The sequence below is a fragment of the Hyposmocoma kahamanoa genome, unplaced genomic scaffold (assembly GCF_003589595.1).
Source record: "Hyposmocoma kahamanoa isolate Upper Pololo Valley unplaced genomic scaffold, ASM358959v1 94, whole genome shotgun sequence".
Lineage (NCBI taxonomy): Eukaryota > Metazoa > Arthropoda > Insecta > Lepidoptera > Cosmopterigidae > Hyposmocoma > Hyposmocoma kahamanoa.
The window spans coordinates 7942564-7966543 of NW_020654878.1; the positions used below are offsets into that span (position 1 = coordinate 7942564).

Sequence of the window (23980 nt, forward strand, 5' to 3'; positions counted from 1 at the left end):
AAAAAGAATGCGAGAGAAACAATCGGGAAAAAATATAAAAGTAGAGTTAAAAGCACGTCAAGCTTGACACTTAAGATTTAAATCAAACTCTATGCTGCTTAGGATAAGAACGGTCCAAAGTATAAAGTGTCAAGCTTGACGTGCTCTTGACTGTACGTTACAGAAAGCGAAAAGGAGAAAAGAATAAGTATTATCTATTGATCAAATGTCAGAAAGAAAACAGAGAAAGGCGTACGAGGCTAAAAATTCGCAGAGATAATAGAACATGCAGGGAAAGACTTTTAATATGTCTGCGTGATGATTCACCGCCTTCAAGCGACATCGAAAATCAACCGATGAACCGATTGCGCATCTTCCTCCTATTTCAAACATCTCCTTCTGTCCCAAGCATACGATCTTGTTCTGTTTCAAGCTGTCTTTCATCATCGAGATACCCATCTCCATCACTATTGGTAAATTACTTGCTTAAGAGACTTGATTCACAAAATGAAGATTGGATTGAAGACTGCAAAAATTAATCGCCACCACCATTATTGAAATAGTGGTGAAATTAACCGAACAGACTTGAGACGTTTCCGTTCCAAAAAAATTATTCGTAGACTTTTTTACAAACGCTACTTAGCACAGACGGGACGGCAGTCGATCCTTCAGCAACTCTACATGTAAGTACACACTGACGGCAATTACGTCGCGGCATCCTTAAACATGACACGGTATCCTTAGGCATGCTGAAGAATACAAGTCAAGCTAATGATGACCAATGGCAACGCGAAGCGTGCGTCTTGAAACCTATCGATGCATCCTTAAGGCTGCCGAGACATTCATAATACTGCCGAGGCACCATAAAGCTGCCGAGGATTCATAAGGCTGCCGAGGCATCCATAAGGCTGCTGAGGTATTCCGGAGGTTATCTAGGCACTCCGGAGGCTGAAGGCTCGGCATGCCTAAGCATATCGCAGCTTCATTTTGCAGCTAAGATCATTATCACTAAAATTGCAACTATAATCTTAAGGTACATAAGTATTCGTCATAATCATTCGTAAATAAATAATCAAGGACTGTTAACAAATATACATTGAATATTGATTCTGTTTCATAATTTTATTTGCTCGTAGAAAAAGTATTGTATGCAATCAGTACATAATTAGGTCTTAAAATCTCGCAGGTACCTATTACTTAGGCCACTCGACTTTAACAACCCTCATCATGCAACGATTGCTTAAAATACTACTGTATTAGAAGGTAGCAATCACAGTTATAATCAGTCTGTGGTAGCAATGTTATTCGAAGATGAGTAGTCCACTTGCAACACAGCGCTATGTGACATTTTTAATGATTTTTAGTTATCGGCGTAAAATGGATCAGTATTTTAAATAATTTCAAATACTTCAACAATACAGTGCCAAAATTTGGTATATTCTGAACAAATCAGTGCCAAATGTGGACTACGCTTGCAAGTCTCTATCTTTCTTAGTTTTACACTTTCAAAAGTGGCTATTTTGTCATCAACCTGCAAACGCTGATCTATTGAGTATAAATTCGTGCAAAATCCGATTCCGGATTTTAGAGAAAATATTTTTTTTTTAAGAAGCTATTTTCATACTTTAACGGTTCACTTCATTTCCTTAAAAATTTAGTCTTCATTTTTTAATAAAAAGGCTTTACAATAAAACACAGTATTCGTTTTCATTTTATAATGTAATAATGTATAAAATATTATTTAAGTCAATTGAATGGAATAATGAATAACTTGAAATTCTACAACTATAAATACAAATACAATATTTGAAATACTTTTGACAAAAAAATCACTCAAATTAAAACTAGTTACCAAAAATATAAAAATGAACCAAAAATAATCCAAAAAATGTAACAATAGAGATGCATTCAACGTATTTGTGTACCAATACAGTATTAAAATAAATTAGTAAAATACTTTTTAAACTTTCTATTTCTTCTTACTAAACTAAATATGTAGAGTCGTTATTAACTAACATTGTAATTTGCCGCAAAATATTGACATCAGTAAAGTAGCACTATAAATAATTAGCATTAGTTTTATTAATACTTGTTTAATAAGGCAGTGTTTTTAGTCTAATGGATGTAGCATATATTACGAAGCTATTTGTGGTATCCAAACCAGCAATAAAAATTTTAACAAACCTCGTACAAAGTGGATATTGTACTTAGATACAAAACGCTTCAAAAATGGCCCCAGTGAGGAGTCACTATCAATATTTTACTGTGTGTAACAGTCGGTATAAATATAAAAGGAATGCTTAGATAAAATTTAATACAGATTCCAAATACTGATTATTCAAATATAAGTTTAATAAATTGTATTTTAAACCTTGCCTAAATATATAATAAGGTAAATAATCAAATGCGATAATTTCTACGTTACAATAATAATATTATATGTAATTCTATAGGGACTTTTTATAGTATAAGCTATGAATAATTTGTGCCGCTAATGTATAAAACGGGAGATTTCTTAACGTCTTTAAAGCATTTTATAAGCACTCTATAATATTCTGGACTACATACAAACAGACTGAGAAATCTTAACGACGAACCATAGAGCATATATATCTTTGTATATTGTAAGCACTATAATAATAGTGTTAAACGGCAAAAAAAGAACAGACTTATTGGATCATGATAATAATCCACTGAATATTGTTTATCTATAAACTTGAGAATAAGGCGGTTCTCACACGATGATGTCTGACATGGCGACTACTGGTGTTTGTATAGAGTTTAACACAATGTCACACTCGGCTTTCGCATTGATTATTGATGATTGTAATTCTAGAAACGACGCACAAGATAATGAGATGCGAAAGTCGTAGTATGTTAAGCGACTGTCGCCGTGCCAGAACCGCCTCACAACTATGTGGCGTGTCCTTTGTTCCATTTTGTAGTTCTAAAAGCGGCTTCGGCGATCCATGATTTTACCGTTTGGCTCGTACTGCCGATAAACACGCACCGGCTCCGCCCATTTCGAAATAATAATTAGCCAATTACAGAATGACAACCCAACGTTGTGTGTGCATTGCCGGTATGCACATTTTTCGCTAGGCATTGATCAATGCACCGTTACGGATGAGCCTCCTTTCTTGGAGCGCGGATGCGAGCTCGTGCGAGGTGATCTGTATAATCATGAATCGTAGAAAGCGGCCTTAAAATAATATTTCATTTTGAAAGACTTCAACTAACAGATTTCTCAAGTCCAATTTTAATACAATTATTCTAAAATCGGCAATAGTCATTACAAACGCGTAAAAAGTATTTCTTATGTAAATTGAGTATTCCTAAATCACTAAGTTTTGTTAGTATAACCTTAACTAAATACTTTCGTTGTTGTAGGCTAGATTTGACTGGCTACTATATTATGTTTTTTGGTGATTAATAAATACAATTATACTTCTATCATTTTTATTATAACCATAAGGTGTAGTTTATTTGTTATTTATAATTACCCAACCTTATAAAACATTACTTTGATTATAAAATCGAACAAAAACAAATAAAGATTATTTCAACGTACGGGAGTCCAATCGGGTCGAAGGAATTGTTTTTTGACTTTGTTCGATCTTTGTATTAATAATAATAACAAACTAGTAGAGTATTTTCACAAAAAATAGATGAATATCATGGTAGTTAAAACGACATGATATTCAATAAAAATATGCCTATAAAACATTCCATAAAAGTTTGATAAACATCATATTTTTATAATAGTCGTCAAATCTGACCTATTACACCATGTCATCTTAATTTATGATTTAAAATATTGTCAGCCATTATTCTCCTGCTGCTCTTCACTCGACCCTAGCGCCTACGCGTTAGCTACAAGCAGTCTTGCACGTAAAATTATAGAATATTTGTACGTACTTATTGTTACGCTTGACTTGACACGATGACTTCCGTTCTCCGGGCAGGGCATTCGGCCTGATTAATATCCAATCGGAAAATCAAATCTGACCAAATGTGAAGACCGAAGAAAGCCGAAGACTTCCGACTCAAACGGCAGAAGCGTGCCAGTTCGTATTATTTTATATAATAGTGCCTTACTATTGTTTGTTTTTTGTGCTTTGTTTGTTTTATTATTGCTGTAGACGCAAATTTGAATTCCGCTTGTGCTTTCTAATTTCCTCCACAACTTTAGTAATTTATTCGAAGTGTCATAATAAAGCATGACCACCTTTAATTATAGCAACATGCATTTATTATAAAAATAATTACTAAAATATTCGATTATATATAAACGACAGAAATGTTCTCAACAACACACAACGTACTTGCATCGAAAATTTTAATAATAATTAATTAATAATCTATGTAACACCTCTGTATAATATTGAATACTGTTCGCGTTGGAGATTCGCTTAATACTCGCAGTAATTCCAATATCAAGATCATAACGAGTTATTAATATATTTTAAATTCATCTCACAGCTCCCGTTAAGGCTAAAAGTTGGCCAACATTTGAACACATTTGTTATAGAACCAGCTTCGGTAGTTTTTGCATTGAGTATTTTTTCTATTGCTGTTCAGAATAAACGTGCACATCTTCTTATAGTATCGATGGCATACACCAATACTTGCCATAGTCGTGAAAGGATTTACCAATCGTCGTATGTAAAGGTAAAGAAAGTATTGAGTAGTACGTCGTGCGGGTGAATGCAAGCTTGGACGTTATATTTAGTATATTGTAACGTCCAAGAGCATCAATTCAATTAAGACCAACAGTTTGCACTCATAAAGTTCTAATTTGGAATCAATTTTCATTATAAGGGAACAGTCCCTTATCTTTTTGTGACCAAAAATCTACTTTATCTGGCTAAATAATAAAGTCGTAAATAAACCCACCGAAGCTGACTTTTAGCAACTATATTACACAATGGATAATTCTGGACGTGTGGGTCAACAATTAAAGTGGTACTTATCGTCCCCATAATAAGTATTGCTTAACTAATTGGCAAGATTAGTCAGTCTACTCAAACACAGCCTTTCATTTCTTTAATGTCAGTCAATAAATAGGCTGGAAGTTCCCTTAAATCTGTGGCTCTAGTGAAAAGGGGTACAAGTAAAAAAGACATCTTTACAAGGAGACGCGAAAAACAGGTAAAGCTTAATATGATATTAAGCGTTAAGTGTTTTTCTGGTTTCCTTGAAAAATGGGCTTTTTTACTTTAAATTATCCTTAAAGTTTAACGATAGAGTTAATTAAACCAACGTTTTCGAAAAAATAATCTCAGTATGCGAGTGTACCACATTAATTGGAAACCAAAGGACGTTATAACAGGAATTATTAAAGAATTTTCCAAAGTATAAAGGAATTTTAGAAGGTGTTTGGAAGAATGCCAAAGGGAGAAGTGACGTCATTGTAATTTTTATAAAATTTCGAGAACATTCCACATATAAAAAAGTGAGATATATTTGGGATATTAGATAAGACCTTAGGATATTAGATAAATCAACGTGGAGCACTTACCACCTAGCCAACGTAGTCATATAACTCTGTAAATAAACGCGTGTAAATATAATTTGTTGTAATTAATGATATAAGATAACGCGCTGAAGGCAATTGCTATGCACTTAATAATAATAACGTGTCAGGCTTGTACTTAACCCAAATACTTATAGATTTTAAACAATCAAATGCCATAAAAAAATTAATAAAAATAATATGAGTACCCATTTAATGGCCTTCTGCACGTTCTTATCACACGATCTTTTTAATTTGGTGGACCAATAAATAATAGAACGTCGAATACAATTTTTTACAATTAATACATACAGAGTTATTTGTAAAATACTAACAACATTAATAACATCAACTTTTATTCCACGACTTTTAATAATTCATCAGATTTTACTTTGGTGTAAAAATATTTAATAACAAAAATCGCTCTAAACGGTTATAACTCTGCGCGTTAACAAAAGAAAGGGCTTGCGTAAATAACAGTCCCGTGCAAAACACAGGAGCGGGTGTGCGGAGCGTCGGGGAGGACGCTTGCGTGTTTGAACTTACAACCTTACTACCAAATACAGATCTAAAAAATGTCTTATAGTAGAACTAAAATTTTTTTGGTAAATTCATTGCGTTTTGTAAAAAAGTAATGAAACAAAAGTTGTCGTTTATGATGTTAGTAATATAGTCCTGCGAGTTTGCTAGTGTTTTACAAAAATAACCGTGAATACTTAGTAATTTCATAAATTCGAATCAGATAAAATGGCGTCGATTACTAAAGTCTTGTCTTTTTTTTGAAGAGGGAGAAAATGACAGTTATTTGCGCTAGTGTTTCTCGCTTGCGAGTAGCTTATGATTGCAGTCGATAAATATTCTGTCTACTGAATATTGGTGACGCTTATGGAATAGCCGAACGTGTTTCATTTGAATCATCCTCGGCCCATTATTCGTCTAATTACTGAACACAAGTTCATTTGAATTGTCAATTTTTGTAAGTTGTTACATACATACACTGTATTTAGAACTTTGTTTATGAAAAATATAAAGAGGAGACATATTTTAAAGTTTTTCATTTTAATTCAATATAGATAATCAAATCCGGCTATTGTTGTTAAAATGTATATGAATAAAAATTGATCTCGATATTAGTAGGCCAACTGTCAAAATAAGAAGAAAGAAGGCAATAACTCGATTAGTAATGACTAGAACGTCGTAACATTCACAATTCAGTAATTTTTGGTAAAATTTTATCTTCTTTCACAATCTATCGATAAAACTATCGACAAGTACAGAACTATTTAAAATTTGACGAAAATTGGCAACCCTACAAATGTCATCATCCGTCGTCAAAAAAGACTGACTATACAGTACTCTAGTGTGTCAAACCCAATGCAAAAAGGGCAATACTTTTAAAGTCATGAGTTCGACACTCACATGGACTCTGAGAAAGAAACGCATCCACTATTCCACTAACTACGGTAGGGTTATGCTGATGACGGTCAACAGTCAAACTACAGGAGAGTTAACTAAGACTTAGACACCTAATGTACTATAAACAAGCAAAGGTAAGAAATTGTATCCGAGTGCCATAATTATGCGCTAAAAATTATAATGACTTATCGGAACTAAGAAATAATCGTACGTCTAGAATATCAGTCACGATTTCTCCCCAGATTTTATTGTAACCTTAAAAATAAGGTTCAATTTATATTGCGGCAGATTTAAATGAGAGCTACTTTTGGTAACCTAACATAATGAACTGTATTTTAATTGTGTAACGTAAAAACTAGATACGAGCCCAAAATTCGCGCCGAAAAACCCCCGTGGGTATCGTATCTTTACTCTTAGCCAAATTCGATGTAGAATAAATGTCAACAAACAAAAACATGATTTTTAAGGTTTTCACCTCAAGACTGTTCTACAGTTACCACAACTTGAACATTTTTCCTCGAGATTCGATTATACTATTGATAATACTAATCTGGAAGTCATATTTGTGATGAATTTTGGCCAATAGAAGTTTCAAATCACTAGTAAGCAGAGATGGGCAAGCACCCGAGTTTTAACCCTTCATTTTGTTAACCCATTAACGCCCGAAATCGAGGGCAAAAACTTATTTACAATTAAATATTTGTAAATCAAGGTATGTTCATATATTTATAATTACAAAATGTTTATTGCTTGTTAACATTATTCGCCTTTCTATTGAATTGATTCGCTTGAAAATGGCATTGAAATTAATCTATACAAAAACTCGATAACACTTGAATCGATTTTTACAAAAAATCGAATCATAATGTGCAGCCCTAGTTGTAAGTGAGAGTCCACAGTATTGCTAGGTAGGGCATTGTGTGAAGTTGCCTCTTTTTCGTCTATAAAAGATTTTTCATATTGAAACTATGGAATTATACCATATTTCGTATTATTTTACACGTTTCTGCGCACGATTTTAGGCAGAAGTGAGTTAAAACCCGGCTTTGGGTAAAAACCTCGTTAAAACGGGGTGATTGGATTTTAATCCACTGCACATCTCTCCTAGTAAATGATTTGAAACCGACATAAAAATTACCAGTTTACAATTATGAATAAAACTGTGTCATCATTAATGATTTTTTGGGTTGAAGGAAGAGATTGTAATGACATAATGCGTTACGAACGCTACAAATTCGTTATAAAAATTCGCTTCTAGCATGTTCCGCAGCAATGTAAGTTGAGCCTAAATCCACCAAATTAAAAACGTAGTTCTTTTCGTTACTATGAATTAGCAAATATCGGCGTGTAGGGCGTAGAGCGCGATGTATGGGTCGACGGCGCGACGCCCGCGGCGTCACACGGCGGCAGGAGAGGCTGATTGTCAGTGCCACTTCGCCTTCTGCGCGAATATGTCCGCGCGGAGGTTTTGAGCGAAGCATATGCCTAAGATCTGCAAATGCGATATTAATTATTTTATTACGGTTCGCAACTTACCTTTTTGTATAAAAAATAAGTGCACATTTGACCTTCACCTCACCTGACGGAAAGTGATGACAAAGTCGACGATGTAGCATGCACATCTAAACAATGCCTATTCACTCTCTCTTTGAAAAGGTCCAAGTTATAGCGTTCGGGGAATAAGTCCACGGGCAGGGTAGTCCACTCAAGATTTGCATACTATAATTTACAATTTGTATACACGTTGTACTGGTTCATTTAAGTGATCATGCGCGTTTCGTGCCACTTTTTGATTTCAGCTCGTTCATTCATACTAAGTGGCTTCAACAGTAGACCCCTGAACTCTTAGAGCCGTTACACACGACGACTTTTAGCAGCGTGTCTGCAGTCACTAATCCTCTATTCTTACGCACACGCGCGACTTACCAATCGCGATGCAAACGTGATCCACGTTTTTAATTAATCTACATAAGCGACTGCAACGATGCAGACGCAGGAACGCATCGACACAACTGCATATGAATCGCAAGAGTCGTGATACAATCCGTTTGTATCGCTGCTTTAAATCACCGTGTGTACGGACTTTGATTCCGACTAAGCGAAAATGGCGAGCGAGTTAGGCAAGTTTTTCATGTTTACAAAACGAACTCTACCTTTAAGCAAAATTAAACTTTGAGTTTGCTTTGTAATTTCTTGCTTAAACTGCTAACACATTGACTACATGTTTGCAGTTAATGCGTGAAGGCGTAATCAACTTCATGCAGTCGAAATTTTGGATAACGACTTCACGCATTAACTGCATGTAGTCGAAACCGATATTTGCTGTTTTTTGTCTAGAAGTTTAGGTTTTATATATGTCAAAAGTGGCACGAAACGCTACAGTAATGTTTGCATTCTCTAGTTTATCTTGTGTAGACCTTGTAAATAGGACGCGAACTTGGGAGCTATGTGAGCGCAGACAAATAGGAGACAGAACTTGTTTCACAAAAAATTTATATCACTTTTTTAAACAAAAAAACAGACCTCAAAAGTTTGTGGAATGACATCTATTTGCCAAGTTTTATTAAAAATCGGTTAACGGAAAGTGGTAGAAATATAATATACCGGATTTATCGCCTAATTTACCATCCTTAGAAGTGGATTTTTTTTAAATTGAATGGGACAGAGGTACCCCCGTTCCAACAACAATTGAAATCGGTTCACAAATGTCGGAGTAATCGTATGATATACACACACAAAAATATACAGCCGAATTGAGAACTTCCTCCTTTTTTTGAAGTCGGTTAAACATAACAGTCATAACTGTACAATTTTATTGTAAGTTTTCAACATATACTGTTAGTAGTTTACCCAACCGCTCACAAACCTCACAGACAACTAGTTTTGTCGATAAATTGTACCATATCTATTGAAAGGGGTACAATTAAAAAAAGCCAACTTTAGAAAGAAACGCAAAAAACAGTTAAAGCGTAATATGATATTAAGCGTTAAATGTTTTTGGCGTTTCCTTGTAAAGTTGGCTTTTTTACATGTACCCCTTTTCACTACAGCCACAGATATGTACATAACCAACTAGAGCTAATATAAATCTGGATCATGCACTACAACCGTAATTCGTGAATTAATGACAATACCACAAACTTTACAAATTACTAGAGTTGATAAATATAGAAATGAGAGCGACATTCATAAAGACAAATTATAATAAGAAGTGCAAACTACAAACAAAAACTTACTTTTGCAAAAGCGATACAAACAGCGGATGTGGCTACTATCAACAGATTGTTGTCGAACCACTCCTCGGCCGCCTCTATGCAGCCCTTGTCATATATAATCTTAGCTATATCAAAGTTCTATAACAAAAGAAAAAGGAAATTTCAAATAAAATGCTTACTAAGAAAAAGTCTACATAAAAAATTATATGACGATAGAAATATGTATTTAAATGTATAAAGGCCCCTCATATACAGACGATTCATCCTTTCGATCGATCGTCACGGTAACAGTATGGATCCGTCGCTACTTCCTTGGTGTTCAAGTTAATCGTTAATGACATAAACGTACCCTTCGTCGTTTCAATCGGTCTGCAACTACGGATCGTAAAGAGAAATATCGACACCAAAAGTATTAATTAATGTAAGGGACCTACTACGGTTTTTCAGGAGAGCCAAAAAACGATTTTATTTTTTTTAAACTGTCTATAACTTTTTACTGTATGCTTTAATTATGTGTAAACCGTCGAGCATACTTACACTATAAGCAGTAAAAGAAATAGAAAATTATACGTAATTCTATTGTAAAGGATCCCTTAAAATATTAGTAACGTAAGGCACAACTAAACATTTTTTAATGTAAGGGACATGCTATATTTTAAACCACTAGACATTGCTAAATTTTAATAATACCAATCGATAGAGCGGAAACTTCCGAATCCAATGATACATGTAACTCATTTTCGACAAAATGTCCCTTACGTTAATTGATACTTCTGGTATCGATATAAACATACATAGATTAGTCTCTGTCTACTCCCGTTCTCCATCTGACATCCGTCCGAAGCAATTACTGTCAAATAAGTAATACTCTCGACCAAATCAAAAATGTCAAGTATGAAACTTCATTCGCATCATAACCATACGTCTTTTGATTTGGTCGAGTATTATTATTATTTATTTGACAGTAATTGTTTGAGACGGATGTGGGGCGGTGAATGGGAGTACTACCCCTAGAACGACAGATCGTGAAGACAAATCGGCCCGTATATGGGAGCCATAACAGTCAAACACGGATATCAGGAATGAACGAAGTTTGGCGTTGTACAGAAAAAGGTGACTGAAAGGTAGACTCAAGAGAAGACATTAGTAGAGTTACATGCCGTAACGTGTTGGCACAATCTCAATAGGAAAACGCCGCCAGCATTTTAGTCATTCATCCATTTAATTTAGTTTTTGTTGAAAGTTATTAATTCGTCTTGTAATTTTATTTCGTTTTTAGAACAGGCAATGACTGACTGTTGAAGGGTGTACCCGTTTTTTTTATGATACCAAGTAACGGAACGAACAAGTCGTGCACCTGGTAGTAAGCGACACAGGCGTGTCTATATCTATGATTCATATTTTTTCATTCATAACAGTTGCGGTGCCACGCATGGCTTTAAATCGCAAACATTTGAGAGGCACTGCCTCTGCGCCCGTCACCCTGAGACATAAGGCATATATAGACACGCCTATAATTTAACCAACACCCTTCAAAACCGGAACGCAGTAATGCTCACATTACTGCTTGGCGGCAGAAATAGGTAAGGTGACAGTACTTCCCTGGACGAACTCTTTCACAAGGAGCTCTATTGCTACTAATTAGTAAATAATTGATACACTGACAAATTGATATTGATGTATAGGTCATAAGTATTCGATGCACATTGACCAAGTATCGTAGTGGAGTGCAATCCACGCGTCACCCATGTTGCTACGTGCTCATTTACATATTGTAGGCTAAAGTACATCTTACACCATTCAAAGAAAGAAAACATGAAATAACATATAAAATTCTTAGGTTTTCGCGATTGTTACCCATTCAACCGTGACTTTGGGACCTGTAAAGGGCCCGAAACGTTGGTTTGTTTGAAATAAAAAAAATATACGCGATTTAAACCCGGAAAAATAGTTTCATCTCCAATAGTATATAAAATATAAATATTTGTCTCAAATCAATAAATTAAATTTTATCACGTCTCATTTTTTTTTAATATTAAAAAAGAAGTGCGCGGTTGATCTCGGTCTCACCTGATGGAAAATGACGATGAGGTCAACAATGGAGCATGCACATTAAATAATACCTATCCACTCACGCCTCGAATACGCCCAAGGTATACCGTTCAGAGAACAAGTCTGCAGGCAAGGAATTCCACTCCATAGCCGTTCACTGTGGAAAGAAACGAAACGAACGCCTCGAGCGAATCCTTGGAATATTCGCAACATAGGAGTGGAATCCCAGCCTACGTCTAATCTCCCGATGACCAAAAATTATTAATTAATGATGGAATTGAATTGTGCCATTAGAGACGATTATTATCAACCCGAAATATACAACTATTGTATATGAATATAGAAAAACTAAACATACAATGATATAAATGTGTCTAGATAAGTATAAGTTAATAAACAATTACAAGTCGTGTATTGTATTAAATTCTGTACATTTTTGCTGTTTTGTTACATAATGAATACGAAAACATACATAAAGTCCCATAAAATGAGGTATACGAAACCTACATGTTATTTTGCATATCAACATTAAATAACATTGAACTTCGAGTTCAAAGGACGTACGATAATAGAATTCAAATGTACTCGTATAAGTGAGGTTATTGCCCCTTGTCACAGCCATAGATATAAAAGGTCACACAGTTCAGAGCATCATTACAATAACGGGATATATGACGCATGTCCGGTGACCGAAGCATTACTGACGTTACACGACCATGATTTTATAGATAGGACGAGGGTTTGGAATCTTATTTATTATTCAAACTTTAGTCACAATTAAACAAATGGGACCCGTAAAGGACCCGAAATCTTGGTTTCTTTGAAAAAAGAAATATACGCTGTTCATATCCAAAAAAACACATTATTAATTGTTAGTTTTATTCTACCTACCAAGTGACGGGACAAACAAATCGTGCGTCTGGTGGTAAGCAACACGCCTGTCCACAACAATTGCAGTACTAATCAGAGCTTTTAAATCACACGATCTGAAGGGCAGTGACATTGCGCCCGTCACCCTGAGACATAAGTTGACAGGTCCCATGTCCCTGTAATTTCACCAGCACCCTTATCCTTCAAAACTGGAACGCAGTAATGCTCACACTACTGCTTGGCGGCGGAAATAGGTAAGGTAGCAGTACTTCCCTGGACAAGTACAAACTATAGCAGAGCATAGTAGGGTAATACTGGGCATTCTAGACCACCTTCGTTCACGTTCGGTCTAGAATGCCCGATGTTACCCTACTGACGTAATTACAAAAAAAAGAAAAAACTAAGAAAATTTTACCAGTTGCCATCACGATGTAGCAACTAGTACAATTTTTGGTCTTAAACTTAATTCCTAATCAATCCCTTATCCTGGTAAAGCGTATATGGTATCTTAGAATATAAAAGTTATGGTTTTGAAATTATAGTAAAATTCTCTTTGCACTATCAATGCATTGTGCAAGTTGGATTATTTGATAAAAATTCATTTTCATGCTCAGTCATAATATTGCGTAGGATTGTTGCTTCACAATTTATAACTGCGCGCGGAAGAGACTAGGACAACAGACTGACTATATTTGACTAATAAATTGATGCTATCAGCGCAAAAGTCGTGTAACTCACATTATTTGTTTTATACCCGTTATATTGACGACCCCAGAGAATATTTGTGTATTATCAATACACAAACTTTATTTCCGATGATTTGCCCGATGGATTTATTTCGAAAAAATGTATGACGAAAACGAAGGAAATAAATTAACCTGTGATTTTACGTCGCAAATGAAATTTTAACTTAGGTTTTCCCGAAAATGTGAAAAAAACCATATAATTTTTTTTAAACTGAAAGCTTTCTAAATAGACAGATCAATAAGGTGCACTGTACAAAAAAGTAGCTAAACACACCAACTATAGCCGTTGTGATAAGCAAAATTTGTTGTTATACCCAGCTCTAACTGCGTAAGGCAAATAACAGCCCAGTGTCATTGAAATTGAGTGTCGTTACCGTCCAGTGTTGCCATTTAGTAATGTAGCCATGTAGTAATGGTATCACTTAGTCGGAAAGACAGAATACCAATGCCACTGAGCTGCCTGTCACACTACCCCGTTAAACTGCAAGTGTGACCAAATAATCTAACTAAACAATCTATACAAAATTCAACGACATTGTGACGTAAAAGCGAACGAAGAGAAAAATAAGATTTCGGGCCTTCTCTAGTTGACACGAGTGCGTTTGTTGTAGCTATAAATAACTGGTTTAATTGGACAACCAAGGCTGCGCCTAGGGTCAATAGAACCTAAAAATAAACCATTGTAGTACGTACCTTTGCCATAAAATTACATTATGTATCGACTACACCAAATATTTGTCAATCTTTTGACAGCTAGGGGAGCTGTCAAAAGAACTCTTTTTTATATTATAATCATTTTTTTAAGTAGACCTTTATAACACTAGCGTGCTTAGTGAAGAAAAACTTTCACTTATTTTTCATAGGTGGCGCGGCAAAAAAGCCGTTAAACCAAAAACAAATATTTGCAATAAGCACAAAGAGAAATTCGTAAGACTTACTGACGCGTTCCGTAGCTCAGTTGGGAGAGCGATAGTCCCGGTTTCACGAAGTCGCTGGTTCGAGTCCAACAAGATCGAAGGAATATTTGTGTTTGTTCAATCTTTGCAACAATTTATAACTAGCGTGTTTTCTTATCATCGCTATCAGAAAGACTTTAGTAAGTAAATTCCCGAAATAATAATACACCAGTGCGTCTACCATGAGATTACAGTGCCAGTTAACGCTAGCGACGGCGTAAAATGTTTATATACAAAATGTTCTTTCTTCTTGTGACCGCTAGAGGCGCTGTATAATTTGCCATACAAAATTGTGAAGTAATTTACGCGGTCGCTAGAGACAACTGTCACAGTTCACTCGTCTTAGAGGCAAAGTTTGGCAGATTTTTAACCGACTTCAAAAAAAGGAGGAGCTTCACAATTCGACTGTGTGTTATCATGTTTAATAATAATATCATATTTATTGCGCCCTCTATTATTATTACTACTTTTAGTTTATCCTATCACCCCAAGGTTGCCTGGCAGAGATTGCTATTTAGCAATAAGGCCGCCTGTTGTACACTGTATTTTTGATGGTTTTGTATTTTTGCTTGTTTATTGTGCAATACAGAATATTGACTGTATTTTTTTGGTTTGCATGTTACGCAACAACTCCTTTTTCGTATTTGTTGGAAAGAAAAACCTCAGCACTGGTCCCATTTAAATTTGACGGAAATTTTCCACCTCTAAGGGTGGCAAACTAGGGGATGAATTACTTTTTAGGTCGGTTTTTTTAGTACTCTGTACTGAGATTATTGTACTATCAAATAAATTGACGTTTTCCTATAAAGGGAAAGCCTTTGACCTTTGTATTTTGTTGTATATCGACTGTGAACTGGCAATCGGTACTATCTCAATTTTGACAATTTTACACGATGAAGAAAAATATTGTTTGCGTCATTTATATAGCATCTGGTTTATTAAATAAAAATACGTAGTGTATGTGTAATAAAAATATTTAAACCTACGCTTTTTTACTCGCACACCAAACGCATCCGCGTCAACTAGCGAAGAGCCTAAATGAACCTTTAACGCGAGTGGTCCTAAGACGGCGGCGGCTACGGGCACGAAATGCCGCTGCAGCCAATCCTCGCCGGCTGCCATACAGCCGCGCTCGTGGATCACACGCTCGCTTACTTGCTATAGTTTTTTTATATCTTTTGATTAACAATTTTGTAACTCTTGTAACTAAAGTACAGTTATAATTACTTACGAAACTAATCGTAGCATTTTTGAAAATGCATAAAATTTTCGTGAAGTAATTTGGGATCGAACGCATACAACCCGAATGTCTTTTTATCAAAGAATTTTAAGATTTTTCCCAAATATTTATAAGTTTTATAAATATTTATGTGTTATTTTAAAACACACTCATCATAATTATACTGTTATGAAGCATTAAAAAGTATACTCACATAAGTAGGCTTCCTAACATCATAACCGCACTGTTTGTTTCTAATTATGTCCTGTGGTTTGCTTTTGCAGCAGCTGAAAGGTACGCCACAAGCTTCTCTCGAGCCAACTGCCCCGCTCGAACAGTTGAAGTACGCGTTACGGTCCCAGTCTCGGGGTCCTTCCACACCGCAACATTGGAGCTATAATTACAAAAGTTATTGGTAGAGACAGCTTCGATTTGATAATCAATTTATCATAGATACTTTAAGTATTATCTATCAAGTAAAAAACAGAATAATTTGCAAACATAATCTAGATAAGATCATAAAACTACTTGGGAAACCCTGAGTCGCGGGTGCGATGGACACACACATAGACAACCACAAATTACACCCAAACTCACGAGAGAAATAAATGTAGGCCATACAAACATTTCTCCCGGCCCGGGAATCGAAACCCGGGACCTCTGCGTGGCAGACCAGCATGATAACCGTTCGGCCACAGAGGCGGACAAAAAATGTATGATAGGTCAAAATATCTACGTGCGAATTTCTAATAAAAGTACTAAGATATCTCTAGGTTCCTGTTAACAATATTGGCTATGATATATAAACTTATGGACTCACACAAAACCAAGTGAAAGTATTGTGATATTTGATATCAATATAACAACTATTGGGTTAAAAACAAGATTCACAATTACCCAGTCTTCCTGTATCCAGTCAATCAAGTTCTGCTGATCAGGATCCTCTCTGTAATGCGTGATGAAAGTCTGGAACCCCATGGTAGCTTGTTGTTTGATCTGAAAGATATGTTAAGAATATGTTACAATTTTAGTAAAATTGGATTCAAGATTCATACTTCTATGTAAAGTAAGTGGTTTTCTATACCGGTACTGGGATAATGTAGTGTATGCCCATTTCTTCCAAAAGTTACTATGGTACGTATTCCTACAGTGCTAAAAAAACACAATTGTTTATTATTTTCTTAAATACTGACCCAGTCTTTGAAGACAAAGAAGAGGATTCCCGCAGTCATTTCGGCTAGCAATAGTAGAGCAAGGAAAACAGCATACTGAAAAAACAGATTACTTAATTTATAATCATTCAAATTTAAAATACATGCTTCAGTACTTGAGGTCGCTTTTGAGTTACGTACGTGCACGAGTATACAGTGTGATTTTTTAAACTGTAAAACAGTTACACCAAAAAAGACATTATGTTTCCTAAGACAGACAGACTCCTATGGGTTCGGATTTCCTCATACCAGTGACAGAATTAATCATCCTTACAATTATGACGTACGGTACCTTTTGTTGTATAATTTAAACGACTATATTGCTCGACCAGATATTATCATAAATGCAACTTTATTAACAAACAATATATACTATAAAATGGAATTTAATTTAAATAGTATGAAATATAATTTAATACAGAAACATTTCAAATTCAATATAAATTTAATTTCAATATTTTACCTATCACGTTCCCATATAATATCTGTACCGATCCGCGGGTAAATATCAGTTTTGAGTTACATGGGTTTTTAATACGTGTACAATAAAAAGTATAGACAATATCCAGTACACTTAAGTGACACATACTCTCTAGATCTATAAACAAAGTAAAATCTTCTCCTTTCGATGAACATAAGAGATTTGTAGACATTTTTAAATTAGTAGTGCACTAAAACACAATGGAGCAAACGTGTACTCACGCAAGCCAGGAGGCAGGTGTTCTCACGCAATGCACCCACGCAGCCCGTGAAACCAATTATGAATGTTATAGTACCTGCAAACATGAGTTACAATGTAGTAGTTTTCTTTACCCAATATTATGTTCCCCCGGATAAGATGTGAACAACAGCATTTAAAAAGTCTCCGTTCTTTAGATGAAACATTGAAAAAAAGCAACAAAGAAAACAATCTAGTCCTAGTCTAGACCTAGTAGTAAAACGTAATATTATGTAATTACGGGTGAGAGGTTATTAATTATTTGTTAAGTGCCAAGCTTAAAATAGATAAACACAAAATAAATATAGCATCATATACACATATATCAACCTGCACATTTTATAGAGGTCAACTCACTCGCTCAATGTACTTTCGTATAAAGTAGTAGCAGTGTTTCATGTATTATTTTTAATAAATTTAGCGCCGTTGAGAGTTCTGCAATCTACTGAAACTGTTTGTAGGAATTTGGACCTTACTTCATTAATTTTTATCAAGAGAAAGTAAAAAGTAAGCCTTTACATACATGCCTGTTTGTTATAAGTAGTTTTAACCTATAATTGTTAAACTGGAATATTAAATTTAGCTCAAAATTTGTATATTTCTTTGAGTATGTACGCTAACCCACTGAGTGGGCACACTAAGCCACAGATATTAACATTATAAAATAATCATATTATATGTTGAATACTATGTAAGGGAAACACCAATCTTAACGCGGAATCCTCTTGATGCGATTTTGTTTAACTACACTTGATTCGCCGTTGGCGCGGCCCTTCGCGCGCCGTCACGCCAATTGTTTCTAATCCATGATCAGCCGTCATCGACGCGAAATTTGCAGGAAGCAGATTCGATGCCGACCTCGGGTCCTACTCTCGAAACACGAAATCCGTGGTTACCACCGATTTCCCACTGTGGATCACCATGACCACTTGCGTTTCGATGCTAGAACTAAGAATGTATCACTACGCGATTTGACAGTTTCGAACAAGCCTGTCTTTTCGTTGACGCACTTCGAAAGTAGTTCCGTAGGTCATCCATAGTGGGAAAACGTTCAACGAGAGTACCTGTGTCGAACCGCGTTCGTACGAACCGATGCTAAACGCACAACGTCTTTTTCGCTTTTACGTTCATGGACATAAAGTTTTTCCTGACCGGTATAACGCGATTCTACGTTAATAAGTATGGTGACACCCTAAATGACGTAAGGTATACCTTTTGCAAGTTATAACTTGCAACAAAGAATTTTGACATATACCTACACATTTTAAAAAGCAGCCCACCATTCTACCATTATTCAAAGTACTTTTTTAATTATAATTGTTTATCCTTGAACACTGTATTCAATATGTATTATTTACAAACATAAATAACATTTACCTTATTGACCTGCACCAATTGTCATATACCAGACTATAATTTTGACTATAAATCAAATCTCAAACAATTAATTCACCTTGACTCATGAAAACAATTGCATTAGCATTGTTTCAAATACAATAGGTTTAAAGGAACCTTAATCACAATTTGACATGACTGTGATCATGTATTGCTATAACAAAATTTACACAACACAACAATGTTGTGCCATATTCAAAACTTACAATTTAAAGGAATGTCAACTATGCAAGCTAAAAAAGCAACTTAATTAATCCTAACATTTTGCGAAATGATAATTATTTTAACATACTTGTAGTAGTTACTATTACTTGTCATACTAATAAATAACAATTTAATGTATTTTTTTGTATTTTTGTATAATCAAATCCCAAACATCTTATCAACTTATGCACGATTTTCTACAAGGTGACCCAATGACAGTGATCTACAATTTATTTTTAGATAGAGCACGTTGTAACAACCCATTAAAAATAAAATCAATAGGTTAAAAGTTATGATTTTTTATGTATTTTCTGAAAATTTTCTATTCTAGTCACTGAAACGACTTTTTTAGTGACTAGAATAGAAAATTTTTGTTTGAAAACTATTCCACTAAATTAATTGAAATTTGGTATGGAAGTAGTGTGACCATGTAGCTATTATGCAAAGAATGGTAGTTTTGCATAATAATTATATAAAAAGTTATTGTAATATCAAATTATTCTCAAACCAATCTCTAATAGCCATAATGTGCAATGTACAATAGCATAAGTCCTAATTTTATTTGTAAACAATCCCTGCATCATAAGGTAGTCTTTAAGGCCATTAGCAAATTTTGATTGTACATTTTTCAGTCAGGAATTTTTCGAAAATTTAACATTTTATTCCTGTTAATTATCGGCGTATTCTAATAACAAACACAAAAATGGCTCATTGTATGCTAGCTACATGGTCACACTACTTCCATACCAAATTTCAATTAATTTAGTGGAATAGTTTTCAAACTAGAGTGGTTTTAATAACTAGACTAGAAAATTTCAACAAAGCACATAAAAAAATCATGACTTCTAAATACTGATTTTGTTGGAACTAATTTTTATTTTAAATTAGTTGTTACAATGTTCTCTATCTAAAAAATTTTTTGGCTACTGTAAATGGGCCAGCCTGTATAAAGGGAAAACTTATTTTTATCTCAAAATACACAGTAAGTGATTCTTGATGATTCATGTATTCATTATCATACATACAGTCAACAGGACATCAAGCCATACACTTTTCTTCAAATTTCGCATCCAGAGCAACAGATCAAGATCCATCAATATTTAGCTTGATATGCTTGCTGCTGTCCATGCCTAGTTTTCATAAGCAACAACATCTCAAAAAACTATTCCTTTCTTTCTCTGACACAGGTACATTACTAATTAACCTATTGTTTTTCCTCAAAATAAAATCATTTGTTTTGTGACTCATACAATTATGTCACACAACTTTCAAAGTACACACACAACTCATACTTTTTCAGGTACAGTTTCCAATATTACTTCATAAGAAAGTAACTCACCAACACATATCAAAATAAAAGCCGGGTCCAAAGCTATGTTAGTCAGTCTAGAGAGATTGTTGAAGGTGTCTTTCTCTGTCCACGCCCATATTCCAACAGCTAGCACGATTAGTCCTAGGAACTGTAAATAAATAAAAATTTTCAAAATTATAATTCGACTACACCTATGGATTAACCATTGCCTTAGCTAAGTTAAGAACATACTAAACAATTGATTGCCCTTGGGACCCATTGTACCCCTCCGCAAACCACTGGTAGTGAACAATTGCACATTAGATAACTTTCTTAACAAACTATTATGTCTGGATTATTGAGGCTATATCCTGATTCACATCTCATACCTATGCTACTATAAACATGCTGAGTATGTTGAATTACTCAAAATACAAACACCAGCCCATTTAGAGGTATGTATACTATTATAGTAACATGCCCTAAATAATGCACTATTTTTTTCACAAGTTCCTTGATTTATTTTACTATTTTATTTTAGATCTAATTTGAAAATAAAAAATTAGTTGACTGTAATTTAAACTTTAGTTAAAAAAGCTTTTTTTCACTTCTACAATGTTATAGTGTTATAATTTTTAAATTTCGAGTTAATTCTGTTTTGTCACAAAATAAAAAAAAAATGCATTTGATGTCAATTTAGTTAATACTTTAAGTCTAATTCTTATTCATTTAAACATAAATGTTACTATTACTAATACAAAGTTCAAACACTCAGAAAAAATTCCTTCAATCTAGCCAGAATCGAACCTACGTCTTCTAGCTTACCATGCCAAACGCTGTACCAAGTAATATTTTTATAAATGTTAGTATTTTATATTCTCACATTCTGCTAAATGTTCCAATACCAGTGTACCTATAATCAAGTTGAAGAGCTTGCTTGCTTGCTCTTTAGAAGACATAGAAAGTAGAAAATATAAATAATTTCAACAGCAAAATGTTTGAAGGATTATAATCTAAAAAAACTAATTAAAGTATCATGTTTCTTAAATGACCTTGCATTACTATGTATTTGCCAATTAACAGCTGTATGCTGCTTTGGCAAACATGTACCTATGCCACTAAACTTTTAAGTTACTTTAGTTTCTCTGCTTCTTATTAATAGAAATCTAGCTAATACATAGGTACCTAATGGCCAACTACAGGGCGAAGTACCTTGGAGTGTCGAGGTCACTCCCCGAAGCCTTCAGAAAACCCAGCTGCGTGCTGAGATTTTCGGAGGAGCTTGAGTGGCATGAGTAGGACCCTGCACCCACCACATGCCGTCCGTTACAACATTACCATACCATATCATTGGTACTTATTGATCTTACCAATTTGTAATAAAGTAAAATGTAACCCGCACACATACAATATCAAGGCTATTTTTAAGTGATATTATATATTACATATCTATAAGTATTATAAGTAAACTAACTGGTTTTGGGTCAAAATATGCTTTTATGGAGCAGAATGCCAATAATGACTTGAGTGGCCTTAATAATCTGAGTTAACAAAGAAAACATCAAACATCCGTATTTTGTATTTACAAATTATTTGAATAAGTTTAAAATACTTTTTGTCATATTATTCACTTCCTACACATGAAAAAACTAGTAACAATGCAAGAATACAGCCTTGAAATAGCAACGCAACTAATTTAATACGGTAACTAAAAATTATTCCCATTGCAAATAAACGGGTTAATTCTTCATGGTTTCAAAGAAAAAAAGATGCTGATAAGCCTATTTTAATTGGTAAATAAGTTTTACATACCCAAAACAAAACATTTACACCAAAAATAACATATTTCAAACAACAGCTGACTTCGGTAGTGTCACGACGATATTTCCTAATTCCTGGCATTTTATCACTATTACTAAATCATGTCACGTACAAATTAATGTCTTATTAACTAATATAACCTGCATTTGTTCGAATTTCGATTAATTTTAGACAAAAATAGCAAGTAGGCCAAATGACAGCCAACAAAAACGAAACGAAACAAATGACCGTGAATGAACAAACGAATGAAGTTTTTGACATTCCGTGACCGAATAAAGCAAAAATGGATTGGATTGATTGAGGCAATGTTCGTTCAATAACTTTCAATCAGACTTTGAGTGAGCAGCGTCTCTTTAAGCTAGTAGAGCTCCTTCTGTGGCACTGTGACCTCCTTGTGAGTATAGTGTTCTGTGACTGTGACCCTTTACATCTGACGATTGACTGCCGTGACTAGACTAGACTGAACGGCCCGAAACGTTAGCTTATTTGAAAAAATAAATTACGCGATTTAGATCCGAAAAAGTAGTTTGTTTCATTTCCTAAAACACCTAAGAAATCGATTTTTTTTATAACATCAAGTGACGGGACATACAAGTCGTGCGCCTGATAGTAAGTTACACGCCTGTTCATAATAGTTACAGTGTCACTCAGAGCTTTAAATTGCAAAGGTCTGACGGGCACTACCACTGCGCACCCTGAGACAAGTTGACAAGTGCCATGTGCCTGTAATTTCACCATATCTTTATCATTTTTTTCGTTCTCCAATTTCGTCGATTAATTATTGAGGGTGCGACGTACAACGATGGTCAAGTCAGTGGGAGAACTACCTACCGTTTCTTCTCATTTTCAATTGAAAGATCGAATCCATGTGGCGGTAAGCTCCTATAATTTTAGTTTCTACGCTTACGTACATACATTTATTATTATTAGTTATTTAGCACATTTATTGTGAATGTTTAACTCAATTCCCACCGGCTTGCCTAAAATTTTCCACGTATCATCAAATATTACAAATATTTTAATGTAATTTACTACATTTTGTGCTTAAATTTACGTGTTCAATAATTAACCAGTGAAATAAAGTGTACTAGTATCTTGTGTGATAATAGGTCTTGTGTTTACCTAATTGTCGCCAAGGCGCCACTTGTTAAGGCAGGTGTTGTTTGTTTTGCTCCGGCTTTACTAAAGATATTTTTCACGCCTCGCCACTGCTCGCTACGGTAAACTCAAACTCAAATAATCTTTATTTAATAGGTAAATAAATTAGGTAGGTACATACATTAAAAATCGTCACGTAAATTAAACTCTACTGGATGAGTAAGAAACTCCAGGGGTTGCTCTTTGTGCGATACCTACAGGACAGCAAATACAG

At 34.7% G+C, this 23980-nt stretch overlaps 1 protein-coding gene across 3 annotated transcripts; it reads right to left on the reverse strand.

Annotated features, from left to right (window-relative positions):
* Positions 1 to 6539: 6539 nt before the first annotated feature.
* On the reverse strand, positions 6540 to 22795 carry LOC113237755 (tetraspanin-5). 3 transcript variants are annotated; one of them, XM_026474389.1, is made up of 9 exons: positions 22600 to 22795; positions 20836 to 20956; positions 17882 to 17955; positions 17162 to 17236; positions 16866 to 16964; positions 16183 to 16362; positions 15794 to 15907; positions 10147 to 10263; positions 6540 to 8402 (listed from the first exon to the last, which is right to left on the reverse strand). In XM_026474389.1, exons 1-9 carry the CDS (start codon positions 22687 to 22689, stop codon positions 8334 to 8336), a joined length of 939 nt encoding a protein of 312 aa, XP_026330174.1. In that variant the 5' UTR covers positions 22690 to 22795; the 3' UTR covers positions 6540 to 8333. The 3 variants fall into 3 exon arrangements, with proteins under 3 accessions (XP_026330174.1, XP_026330176.1, XP_026330173.1); XM_026474391.1 differs by lacking the exon at positions 10147 to 10263; XM_026474388.1 differs by lacking the exon at positions 15794 to 15907 and having other exon boundaries at positions 6543 to 8402.
* Between the last annotated feature and the right edge of the window lie 1185 nt (positions 22796 to 23980).

Bases quoted from the DNA above. Each gene is read 5' to 3' on its own strand.
- LOC113237755 (XM_026474389.1), bottom strand. From the start codon at position 22,689: ATGCCAGGAATTAGGAAATATCGTCGTGACACTACCGAAGTCAGCTGT. The intron at 17,237-17,881 runs GTGAGTACACGT...CTGTTTTTTCAG, and splicing joins ACACCTGCCTCCTGGCTTGC to TATGCTGTTTTCCTTGCTCT. The intron at 15,908-16,182 runs GTGAGTATACTT...AAAAAACTATAG, and splicing joins ATGTTAGGAAGCCTACTTAT to CAAGTAAGCGAGCGTGTGAT.